This window comes from Phocoena sinus, chromosome 15 (assembly GCF_008692025.1).
Source record: "Phocoena sinus isolate mPhoSin1 chromosome 15, mPhoSin1.pri, whole genome shotgun sequence".
In the NCBI taxonomy this organism is placed as follows: domain Eukaryota; kingdom Metazoa; phylum Chordata; class Mammalia; order Artiodactyla; family Phocoenidae; genus Phocoena; species Phocoena sinus.
In genome coordinates, this window is record NC_045777.1 from 10,099,377 (window position 1) to 10,112,447 (window position 13,071).

Here is a 13,071-nt window from a genome sequence, read left to right on the forward strand (position 1 = left end):
GAAACCATGTCCCTTGCATTGGAAGGGCGGATTCTTAACCACTGGACCACCAGGGAAGTCGCCCGGGACTCATTATTTTTGGAGAAAAATTTGAAGGAGAAGCAGCACAGCAAAAATCCCTACCTGTGCAGCCACCTCCTGAGATGCCCCATCTATGTTTCTGGTCTGTTTCCTTTCAGTCTCTTCTTACACGTGCCTGTTTTACATACACTTTAACTTACATTATAGTAAAGTATGTATTAGGTAAATGCAATTGGATCCCAAGGTGTTCGAGAAGGCGGCTGTGTGTCTCCCCCTCTCCCTGCCTTTACCATCTCAAGCATGATATCTGGTCTGTGCTCTCTTCCACTCGAGGTATTCATCTGCCCAGCCTGTCATATAAACCCATCGTCCGAATGATTTTTGGGGTGCAGACCTACTAGCACCCCTACAACCTTGTTCACATTGGCGTTGGCATGTGTGTTGGGGAGGGAACTTTGGCCATCTTTGGCATAAATTTTTCATTCTGTTAACCGAGAGTCATGTGTATGACTCAGAGAAGATGGAATTATGCAGGAGAAATAGTGGGGTTGGAAATGAGATCAGCTCTGTCGAATTCTTCCACAGTGGTTATTGGAGATTCCCATGGACTGGAGGCAAAACAGACTGGTAGAGAAAAAAGATGCTTCACTCGAGAAACAAGAACATGGGGCAAAGGAGAATAAGGAGCTTGCTTGAGATCATGCTACGGTGTGGAGGGGATGTGAAGCCCCACAGAGACGGACACTCATTTTCTTTTTCTAAGGACTGGGCTTTGGAATATCAGAAAAGGCCTTGGGGCGTGTGTGGGGTGTGTGTACGAGGGTATTCTTTGCAGCATGGCGTATGTTACTCAGACACTGGAAGCAAACAGATGTCCATCGGTGGTTACCTGAACGCTGGTCCAGCAAAACTATGGGATGCTGCCCTGGAGTCAGGAATGACGAAGTCACTCCGGTGATGTCGACACGACACGGTGTGACTCGTCTTTTTCTTTGCGTGAAAAAAGTAAGTTTCAGGATAACATGGACAGCATACTCCCATTTTTTTTTTTTTCATACTCCCATTTTTATGACCCTCTCCCCCACAAGTATTTTTGCACACTTGTGCATGTAAATACATGGAGGTCTGGAAGGTTCTTCACCGAAGTTAGTATTTATCTTTGGAGCTGGGGGTTGCCTTTTATTCTTTTTTTTTTTTTTTTTTTTTTGGCGGTATGCGGGCCTCTCACTGCCGCGGCAGCCTCTCCCGCTGCGGAGCACAGGCTCCGGACGCGCAGGCTCAGCGGCCATGGCTCACGGGCCCAGCCACTCCGCGGCATGTGGGATCCTCCCGGACCAGGGCACGAACCCGTGTCCCCTGCATCGGCAGGCGGACTCCCAACCACTGCGCCACGAGGGAAGCCCGCCTTTTATTCTTCTAAGTGTTTTTTATCTTTATGTGCAGAGATCTCTGTCTTAAGTCACCTCCGTGTGCCTCTACGGAAGTTGGAAGGGTATAGGAAACTAACGTAGGTCAGACGTGCACTCAGGGTGTTTGAAACCATTCAAAGTAGAGTTGCTCCCTCCACAGGGGGAGGCCACGTTGGTTCTTGGGGCTGGTGACCGAGAATCAAAATGTGGAACGCAACTTGTTGTTAGGTACTATACCCTTTTCTGTTCCTAGTATGTATTCTGTACATTAGCACCGGTGATGCTGACTCCAGGGTCTCAGGAAATGCAATGGGGTGAACCGTGGGGGCCGGGATGACCTGGAGGGCTGCCACCCTTCTAAAAGAGGGCCCGACCCTGGTCCTAGCCCATCTCTCCTCTCTGAAATGACGCTCAGAATTTCCGGGAGAAGCCAGAAGGCCTGACTTCCAACGTAAGCAGCTGAATCACCTGGTTTCCCTGGGACTCTGGCTGTAGAGAGAAGACAGGTTACCAGCAGCCTCTGGCAGTCCTGAGGTTATTTATTTATTTATGTAGTTGTGCTGGGTCTTAGTTGTGGCAGGCAGGCTCCTTAGTTGCAGCTTGCCAGCCTCTAAGTTGCAGCACATGGGATCCTTAGTTGTGGCACATGAACTCTTAGTGTGGCACACTTGTGGGATCTAGTTCCCTGACCGGGGATTGAAACTGGGCCCCCTGCATTGAGAGCGTGGAGTCTTAACCACTGCGCCACCAGGGACGTCCCAGTCCTGAGGTTTCTCACTAGCTTGTGACCCCTTTTATAGCCGAAGTTTTCTGTGATGGTTCAGAGACAGGAGGAGATGCTTGTCTTGTACAAGTTCTTCCTCTTTTTCCAGGGGCTGCCGAGAAGGGAGTTTGGGGTCAGACAAATTAGGTAGCATCTGTTTCTAGGAGACTGTAGCTGACTTCCCCTAAATCCCCTAGATTTTTATGTAGAGAATCAATTTCCCGTTCTTGGCTAAAGTACATTTTGAAATGTCTCCAACCACCCTGAGAGTCCTCTCATTTCAAACCCAGCCGTGAACTCAGTGGTTCAAAATGCGGGCGGGGTGGCCAGATGGTTGAGCTCTTGCTGCAACTTCTCTGAGAAGCTGTGTAATTGGAACAAGCTTTTCTGAGCCTCAGTTTCCTCACCTATAAAATAGGGGCGATCATGTCTACTCCCTTGGCTTGTTGGGAGGTTCAGTGAAGTACAGCAAGTAAAATGCTTCAAATAGCTCCTGACACGTAGAACATTCTCGGGAAATGTTCTCATTTTAATTAAAAAATTCTGGTACTAGTGCCATTGTTCATTGTGTGGATTACGTTTTAGCTTTTGGTAACTTTTTTCTTGATAGTAATATGTTAGAGGGAGAAATTCCTCAGGTGACTGCTGAAATAATCCATAAAATTGTACGAAGACCACATAACCTAGATTTTTTTTTTTGTTATTAAGATGCGATCTACATGCCATAAAATGCACAGATACTAAGTTTTCAGTTCACTGTGTGTTGACATTTGTCAACACCCATGTCAGCACCACCTGGGTCAGGACCATTCCATCACCCCGGAAGTCCCGTCTTGCCCCTCTCCAGTCAGCCCCCTCCCCAACCAGAGGGAACGGCTTTTCTGATTTCCTTCAGAATTTTGCTTTAGTAAATCTATTTTTGACATACAACTTTATAGAAGAGTCTTAGCACCTTCAGAATTTCATGTCTGTTCACCGTCACCACCTCTGATTTCCTTACAAGCTCAGAAAACCCCCCACTCGCATTCAAGCCTCTTTCTCAGTATCTGTGGCTCTTAAGGACCTCCAAAGTTGGACGGGTGGAATTTATTTCTGGACTACATGTGCAGCTCTTTGTAAAGCAGTTTCTAGCTTAAGATGTGGCACGTCCCCTGGGATTGATGAGGACCGTGTGTGTGTGTGTGTGTGTGTGTGTGTGTGTGTGTGTTCGGGGGTCATAGATACGGTGACTTATGAGGGGGTATTTATTTGTAGCGGGGAGGGTAGCGCCTCCTGTCTTTGTAGTGAGCGCACACTTTCCATTAACATCAATGGGATTTAGCCAGGCCCATGCAGAGAGAAATAGAAACTGGAACATTTGAAAAAACAAACAACAAAAAACGTGGGTTATGGCCCAGAACAAAACAGCAGCCTGGGGGAGGGGGTGGGGATTCTGCAAACCAGCCGTGCTTTTCCAGAATGGGTTTTCTCTCACCTCTGTATGTGGTCTGGTTATGCGTTTTGTTGTTTTTTTTTTTTTCTGAAATGTACCAGTTTTGCTTTGGCTTCAGTGTGTACTTTACATCTGAGTGGAAACAGGAGTAATCCTTTGATAGTAAAGATGTGTGGGCCTTTGGAGGAGTTTCACAGAGCAGCACATCTCTGGCTAAATTTACATAAGAGATCTGAAGTCCTTTGAATCTAACTTAATACATTGCATGGGATAAACAGTATGAAGATGAAAGCCTCAAAGAATTCACTACTGCTAACCTTGGGGCGATTGTGCTCTCTGCGTTAAAAAAAAAAAAAGACTTTAAAAGGAGGAGAGTGACAAGTGTATTTTGTAAGAAAAAATGAATGACGGTTCTTGCCTTTCTTGATACCAGAGGAAAAATCTAGATGAAAATAGATTCTAGATATGGGTGACTCACATACCTGTGAGTATAACCTCTGTACCAGGTTTTTATGAGTTGGGGTATCTGACTTGGGAAGGTATGGCAGTTTAAAATTTTCTTTTTATGAGTGTGTACTTACGCAATTAATACTTTAATATGTTTTCTTTATAGAAGTTTAAAACATTACAGGAAAGACTGAAGTCCCCATCCCATCTTAGCCCCCTACCTTGCCGAGGAATCTAACCAGTAGTTGAGGACAGTGGAAAATTTTTAGCAGTATAGGAGAATCTTTGTTGGTGTTTATTTGAACAGTGTTACATTGTTATGTTCCAGAAAGTTAATTTCCCTACTGACAGGTCAATACAAACAGGGATGCATTTCACTTTGGGCCCTGCTGGACCATCTTTCTGGTTCCACCTACCCAGGTTTCTCCAGAGGCAGAACGTTGTGGCGGTTAAGACTCTGGAACTAGATTGGGGTGGAAAGCACTTCGAATGGCACCCGGCACGTGGCGAGTGAGATGCAGACGTCAGAGGTCACCATCACTCAGCCCTCACCTGTGGCCGGACGGTCCTGGGGTTTCTGTGTTTTTTCACTCTTAGGAACCCTGTGGTGGTGGTGACTGCGGACGTCCCTGGATACGTGTGTGTCAGTGAGAGTTTTTCCGGTGCATGAGATTCAGAGAAGTGGGTTTGCTGGGGCTTCTGCCCTTGGAATAATTAGCAGGTCCTGCCCTGCTGCCCTCAAGTGGCCTCTGGCCTTTTCTGTCCCCGGCCCCAGGAGAGGAAGGTGGCTTCCACCAGGGCTCACCCTCTCTCTGTCTCTGTGCAGGGCTTCGTGCTGGCTGTCACCATCATCCGAGAGGCGGTGGAGGAGATCCGATGCTACGTGCGAGACAAGGAAGTCAACTCGCAGGTCTACAGCCGGCTCACAGCAAGAGGTCAGCCTCCTGGACCCAGTGGGGCCACTTCCTGCAGCAGGGCCCCCAGTGTGTGTGGGGGGTGGCCCACAGGGTTGCAACTCAATCATGGGCCGCTGACAGTCAGGGAGCAGAGTTCAAGGCCCGGGGCCAGCAGGTGTGTGGGTGCCCCGTGACAGGGCAGTCACTCGTTGCCGGCACCAGGGAGGCCAGCGTCTGCCCCAGGACCTGGGGTTACTCCAGCCGCATCCCTGGGCTGCCACTGCTCTCTTAGAGCCAGTCCTGTCATCTGACTTGTGCCTCATCAACCTGGAATTTAATTCTGTGCGCTTTGCATCCTCCCACACGCGTTTCCAAGGCAGTGCAGCTTTAAAAGATACTCTTTCAACATTACAAAACGAACGTTACAACTTTGCAATGTGAGTTTTTAAGAAGGCACCAGACTTAATATAATAAAAGCTGCATCTGTGAAGGTTTCTTTGAAGCCATCTTATAAATCCTCCAGATGGAAGAGGGAAGAGTGACTAAACCTGACCCAAAGAGAAATTACTAGGTAACCTTTAATTTGAATTTTTGAAATGGGGGAATTTTAAAAACCTGCTCAAACACACCGTTGAGAACCCACAAAACAACCCAGCCAGTGTCGACTTCTGTTTCCAACTACAAATTCTACCTAGATTTCCTGTAAGGTTGTATTCAGACTTGAGAGAACGTTACCTAAAGTTCCTCAAAGATTACTGATCCCATTCAGGGATTAATAATGTTTTAGGAGCGGCTGAGGGGAATAAAAACTGTGGTTTGCCTTCAGGAAATTGAGAATTCGGAAAGAGAGAAGATAGATGCCCAAGGGAGCTCGCAGCCAGCCAGGTTGTCAACTGCTGTATGTTAAGTGCGTTAGTCTTCTGAGGAAGCAGTCCGTCCATGGTTTCAGGGATTTGAGTAGAATTATCCTTCTCGGAAAAATGTTGGAGAAATTTATTTAAGGCTCCAAATTTTTTTAAAAAAAGTATAATCCTGTGAGGGCATGAAAGTATCTTGTTTTAATGCATTGAAATAGATTTTCATAGTTGGTGGTCTTAAAAAGTTGCAAGTCTCTGGGAGAAGGGGGGATTTAGAGTTGGTATAGAAATGCTTTATTATTGCTAAACTACTGTATTTAGGACATTTTGCTCCCTAAAGAAAGAAAACCCAGCGTAATCTTTGCAAAGGCAGGTGGCTTGGGCTTTCCATGTGGGTAATCGGACCCCTCTGGAGTATGTTTTTTTGTGGTTTGTGTATATTAAATCCTCCCTTAATAACATATTCTGACTATAACATTTAAAATGCTTGGCAACCGACAAAAGCCCCATCGAGAGGGTGCGGTGGGTCTATTTAGAGCTCAGGAGGAGGGGCCCTGGGATCCCATTCATTCAGCCATCCAGGCTCCAGACCTTCTTTGGTTCTTTTCATATTGCAATTGCTTTTCCTGTGAGTGATTTTTCTGCCCTCCCCTGCAGACCCGACCCCCTTCTCAGCCCCTGCTTTAGCTTCCCTCAGTTCTTGAAAAGATCCCGAGGAGAACTGGCAGATGGCTGTAGCATTAAAAACTTGTCTTCCTTTGTGGGTCTCCTTCTGTGGCCCGTGGTTTCCATTGTCATGCCAATCCAACAGTAGGGGAAGACCTAGCAGAGTTCTGAATATTAACCCAGACCCTGGCTCTGCAATTTGTTTTGAAAGGCCCCAAAAGGCACTGAAGAAAACTGTCAGCTTGGAAAGTGAAGGAGGGGGAGGTTAGTTATTTGATACACTGTGGGGGGAAGGGCCAAAGTATGAAGCCCAAACTGGAGGATTTCAGAGAGAGGAAGAGAAAGAAGCTTTTTTTTTTTTTTTTTTTTACCTTACCATTCAATTATTTAATAATATTTTCTTGAGTGAGGCTTTTCAAAAGCAAAGGGAAACAGATACGTATGTGTATATCCACGCAGGACTGTTTTCTTTTTTTATCACGTGGCATCTTAAAATGTACTTTTCAACACTATTTTTGGAGTTCAAAAAAGTTTGGAAACCAAAAGACCAAGTCCTTGATCATGAGATTGTAAGCCATTATACTTATCTGCATTCGGCATCATTTCCTGTTAATAACAGCAGTACTTGTACTAATATAGTTAAATATTTGGGGTGGGTGGGTGATAACTTCTAACTAGCAAATTAGTTGCAGAAATCATGTGGAAAACTCCTATTTGCCTTCACCCAGATTCATCAGTTGTTAAGCTTTTGTCTTTTTCCTGCTTTCCCCTCACACTCTCTAAGCCCTTGGAGAATTCAGTTGCATATACACTATTCCCTTTTAACCTGTAAATACATCAACGTTTAATTCCCAGTAGGATGTTCTCCTTACATAGCACAGTATAATTACAAAATCAGGAAGTTTATCATTACATTACTATTAATCTCATCTATACTTCTCACTCAGAATTCGCCGTTTGTTCCTAAAATTGTTTTTATAGCTTTTTCTTTTTTTTTCTTGTCCAGGAGCCAGGACAGGTTTGCCGTTTGCATTTAGTTGTCCTTTCTCCCTGATCTCCTCGAACTTGGCAGAGTTCTCCGGATTTCTTTATGACATTGACATTTTTGAAAAGGACAGGCCAGTTTTAGGCCAGTTACTTTGTAGCTTGTCCGTCAATTCGTGTTTGCTCGAGGTCTCAAAATTAGATTCACAACAATGCAGGAATTTATGTCATTTTAAGAATGCCAGTGGCACGTTACCAAAGTTTTAGAGGCATTATGTTAATCGAATTGAAAAAGTTTCGAACTTGGAGGAAAAAAAATGGATTTTAAACAAGTGAATTAAAAACTCTGGAAATAAGAAATTCACCATTGGGAGAAAAAAAAGGATGATCTTATTTTTTTTTTAATTGCTGCTTCCAGTGGTTTAGATCATCTTATATCATTCAAGATGTGTCTAAAACAACACATCAATGGATTAGTTTTTAATGTAATTGTCATAGTTTAATAAGAAGTATTTGAAGTATTTTAATATTGATAGTAAAATTAGCCTACATGTAGAAATGACCTTTTTTTCATTCTTCAAGGATATTTGAAACTCCATCACTTTCCAAAGTCTGTGAGAGGTTTCTGTATTACAGAGATAAACTTGAGGGGCTGGGACTTCGGGAAATTAGTTGTCCAGCAAGGTATCCAGGCATGTAAAGGGGATGATGATTACAAAATGTAACTCGTAGTTGCACTTCAGTGGCATGAGTGTTGTGGTCCTTAAAAAGAATATCCCCTTTCGTGACCACCACGTTCCTTGTTCTGAGCACAGCGCCTGGTGGTTGAGGAGAGTAGTGGTTCTGAGTTTGTGCTCTGCCTGGATTCAAGAGTCCTGCTTCTGCCTCCCCCACTGCTGTGGGGACAGATCCCTTAATCTGTCGGTAAATTGGGGATAATAATAGCGCCTACCTTAGAGAGTTGCCGTAAATATAACTCTTGCGTGAGAAAAACTTAGCACTGTGCTGGGATTTGGTCTGTGCCCAAGAAAGGCAGTGCTGGTGGTATCGTAGCAGGGGTTCATGAAATATTGGTGGGTGAGTTAATGGAGGTATGAACCAGAGGTTATGGGAGGTTACGGGAGCCCATCAGAGAGGAGCTGATGATGTCTTCCCGGAAGAGGTGACCTGCATCCCGAGTCTTCGAGGTTGGAAGAAAGCAGCCCTGGCTTTATGATTGGTGGTGCTGAATGAAAAGTGGACACTTGGGGCCCCCGTTCAAAAATTATTCAAGGTGGCAGCAGAGCATGAAACCAAGTAATGGCCCCTTCTGAGTGCAGCCCTGTGCCTTTACGGGAATCACGTGCCGATGAAGTGTTCCTGGTAAAGAGTTCTCCAAAGGTCACAGGCTGGGATGGCTAGAGGCGTGGGGTACAGAACCCCAGGTTCTGGCTCTGTCTTGTTCTTCCCAATTCCGCCTTGTTTCCAGAGCCTCTCCTTCCTGGGAAAATAGAAGAAAAAACCATATTGGCCAGTGAAGACCTGAGACTCTGGGGCAGTTTATTCTGTGATCCAGGAATCTGTAATCAAGGCGTGCTAGAGGGAGAAGGTGGCATTGGAACTGTTTGAAAAACGCTGTCCAGATTGGGAAGCAGGAGAGAAAAAAAGAAAGATTTACCTACTCTAAGCCAGCCAGGTGCTGGACAAGGTCTTGTCTGTAATTATTTTAAACAGCCTCATGGAGGTAGCTTTTACCTATGGGGAACTGAGGCTTATAGAGGTTAAGTATTGTGTCTGAGATGATGTAGCTGGTTAAGGGGTAGAGCTTGATGTGAACCCCGGCTTGTCTGAATGTAAAACCTTAGCCTATAAGTCTAGGCTCCACTTTGTGCCTGGAGCTGAGGCTCACACTCTCCCATAGAATATCTCAATGATTGCCATGGCGTTCAGCCTTAATACATATGCTACAGAAGGGCTTCTAGATTTAAGTCCATTTTAAAACACTTCTTTTTTAATTGAAATGTAGTTGATTTACAATGTTGTGTTAGTTTCTGGTTATAGCAAAATGATTCAGTTATACATATATATGCATTTTTTTCATATTCTTTTCCATTATGGTTTATTACAGGATATTGAATATAGTTCCTTTTGCTGTACAGTAGGACAAAACACATTGCTGAGTCCAAAGAAATCAATCCAGCCCCCTCATTCTGAGATGAACGAACTGTTGAGAGCCAAGTAGGAATGATGCTTTTAGATAAATAAGCATCCCCTCTCCTCCTACTTGCAATCCACATTTAAAGCTGATCAGAGACTTGAGAGGTTCTTATTGGACTTTTATGCATTCTGTGACTTTAATTGTGGAGCTGTCTTTCCAAATTAATAGCATTCAGTGGCACTGCAAACACTAAAGCCGAAGAAGAGAGGGTCTTGAAGTAGTAACAGACCCAGCAAAACTTTGTTTTGTTACTTGAAAGATTTGGGTTGGGTCAGGAAAGAGTAATTAGTCAAGGAATTATTTTTCTTTATCCTTGTCCTTACCAAACCAAAACTTTAATTCTGGAGGGGGAATCTGCCTTGCTTATCACAGGTAGTAAGGGCAGTTGGATTTGCATTTTTACCAGATGAATTCCAGGGTCTTCATACCAGGAATGTTTTCTCAGGCTAACTTGTGATCAAGGGCTAAATGAAGCAAGTGGATAATTAGCCTTGAAGGAAAGTGCAAACAGAAGCATAATTAACACAATTGTTGATGCTTCTTTCCTGCTGGAGACATCTGGGCACATGGTGAACCGTAAGTCGTAAGCCAAAGGTCTGTGCAAAATGGAGAGACTCCCTCTTATTTTCAGCTTTTTAGTACATATGTGGTGTAAAAAACGAAATGGATATCTTTCCTCTTCTCCAGTTCTTTTCAGATTGTTCCTTCGTGCTGCTCTGTTCACCCTTTCCCAGTTACAGAATAACCTCAAGAATCTCACTTCCATTTGAGAGTGATGTCTTTTTTTCAATTTAGTCCAAAATCCACTTTGCACCATTATTTAGGATTGCAATTAATGTGACTAAAATTTGAGGTCTAAGGACACACATGTGTTTCTTTTAGGGCGTTGTATTCCATTGGAGTTCATCAGAAGGTAGGATAGGGCAGGGAACATGTGTTCATCAATGGGGAGTTGTTTAGCTAATAATTAGCTAAACGAAAACGCTGTATTCTTAAACACAAGTACCGTTTGTTTTCATACTCTGTTCAGACTTAGGATAACACTAAAACTGCTTTATACTTCTTTAAAAGAAGAGGGTTACAGTGATGGTCTTTTAAAAATTTTTTTATTTTATTGAAGTATAGTTGATTTACAATGTTGTGTTTGTTTCTGGTGTGCGGCAAAGTGATTCAGTTGCATGTATATATATATATATATATATATATATATATACTCTTTTTCGTGTTCTTTTCCACTATGGTTTATTACAGGGTATTGAATCTAGTTCCCTGTGCGATACAACAGGACCTTGTTGCTTATCCATTCTATGTATAATAGTTTGCATCTGCTCAGTGATGGTCTTTTTGATATTACTGCCGCAGAAGTACTGCAAAGGTCTTTACTGAGGATCTCAAATACAGCTCAGTAAGCGAAGCATTCCCCTTCCCAGGCTTTCCTCATTAAGATTCAGAGCATTAGCTTTTACAAGTCTTAAAATAGGTCTTGCCAAACACTTTCCCATAATTCTCTGACAGATGTGAAGTTTGTTATTTCAGACCCATAAGGTTCCTTTTATTCTTTCAAACTACTCAGTTTGACTTTATTACAAATCGCTGGTGAACTGATCTATTGTTTAATTTAAAAAAATTTTAAAAACCCTGAAAAGAAAATCTCAAATGCAAATTGCACTGTTATCTTTCCCAAAAGGTATTTCCCCCCTGCCAGGGGTGTTGGCCTATTTCATCATTATTGGGCACCAGAAGCAGGGAAGGGCCATTTATGTATTTATTTTAAAAGCCTCTGTTGGGTATACACTTGTTAAATTTAAACTACAGCCTTTCTTTTAAAGTTCCCGCTAATTTAAACAAAAGCCCCAGGAAGTGGCCCGTGGAATTTATAATAATATTCTTCCACCCTTTGCCTGTTTTCAAATAACAGTCTTTTCTTAGGCTTTGGGGAATGCAGACAACCTGATCGGAATATGAAAATTTCAACTTTAAACCTATGAACTCTGCGGGGTCTGCAAAGGCGTTTTCGTGTCAAGCCCAGGAAATGTACACATGCTGTAGAATTTACAACTCATCACTGTCACAGTCAGATTAGAGTTCGAGTTAAAGAGTTATACATTAACCAGGGTTAGTGCATGGAGCTTGCTGCTAAAGACCTGCAAAGGCAATCAATGTCCTGCAGGCACAATGAAAAATAGAAGTATAGCTGGAGGTGTTCGGAGGTCAAAAAATTGGCCCACACGTACTAGCGCTCCGGAATTTACTTTTTTTTTTTTTTTGGGCTGTTCTGCAGTGTGACTGAATTGTCATTTGCTTGTTTCGACTCAAGGGAAACATCTGGTTTCTCTCTGCAGTATAGACAAACTGCCCTTATTCTGAAGCTCTCATCCATGAAAAGCACGGTTTGGGCTCAATGGGTTTGCTTATGAAAGGCTCGGGGGTCCATCTCTGCAGAAATAAACAGCTCTAGTAATTGGAAGTTTGTTCCCCGTTATAAACTCTAGCTCAGAGGTGACCCGGGTGAAGTGGCAGAAGCTGAACGGGATGCATTTCTTTTATAGAAGGCGTTTTATGATTTAGGATGTGTCTGGCAGAGAATCTGCCACTTAACCTTTGAAAAATCTCTTACCCAACTTCTGTAGAGTTTCTGCAAAGATATGTAAGAATCCCAGAGCCTAGAGGTTGGAGACTGGGTGTGACAGGGTCCAAAAGAAAAAGGAGGTCTGGGGGGCAAAGTGAGGAGTTCTGTGGCTTCGGATCTTAGACCACGGCCGGATCTTCGTGTGCACTTTATACAGAAGATGCGAATGGGTGTCATTACTCCTGTTCAGGACCAGCTATGTAATTTGTGGGACTCAGTGCAAAATGAAAATACGGGGTCACTTGTTTAAAAGTTATTAAGAACTTGAAGATGAAAACCGTAGGTCATTCACCCAAGGGTGAGGGGATCTATGTGAATACACAGGTCACAGGCCCACGGGTTGGACTCTGCTTCTAGAAGTTTTAGGACTCTCTAGGGTAGATGACACGCACACACACACAGAAAGTAGGGGTACCTGGGAAGTATGTCTGCTAACTTCTCAGTGGGGTGTTGGGAGAGAATTTTCTTCTAATCAGATAATGGACTGTAGGGAGAGCTCCTCTCGCTTGAGGTAGGTAATAATCACTGTCAGTGTGTTCTTTTTCATGTATCGTATTCTCTTGCTAGGAAGACGGGGGCTCTGCCATCGTGCGAATGTTTCTTGTTCCTTTTTTGCAAGAATATTGGTAGAAAACTCAAAACAGTGGTTTTAGTATGTGTTTTGGGCCCTTTCCACAATTTTCAGAGTCTTGTCGTTCTGGAAGTTAATCCCAGCCACTGCGTGCTCAGCTCTTCTGACTCTGGTCCTCTTTCTCTCCTGCCCCAGCGGT

At 43.7% G+C, this 13,071-nt stretch overlaps 1 protein-coding gene across 4 annotated transcripts in view; it reads left to right on the forward strand.

The window, feature by feature from the left end:
- Positions 1 to 13,071, forward strand: part of ATP9A (ATPase phospholipid transporting 9A (putative)) — a 138,215-nt gene that overhangs the window by 33,835 nt on the left and 91,309 nt on the right. For all 4 annotated transcript variants that reach the window (XR_004345780.1, XM_032605165.1, XM_032605164.1 and 1 more), the window contains one exon: positions 4,899 to 5,007. Coding sequence is in view for 3 of the 4 variants with exons in the window: in XM_032605165.1 (XP_032461056.1) it covers positions 4,899 to 5,007 (109 nt within the window). In the remaining variant the exon portion in view is untranslated. The remainder of the gene's footprint in view (positions 1 to 4,898; positions 5,008 to 13,071) is intronic.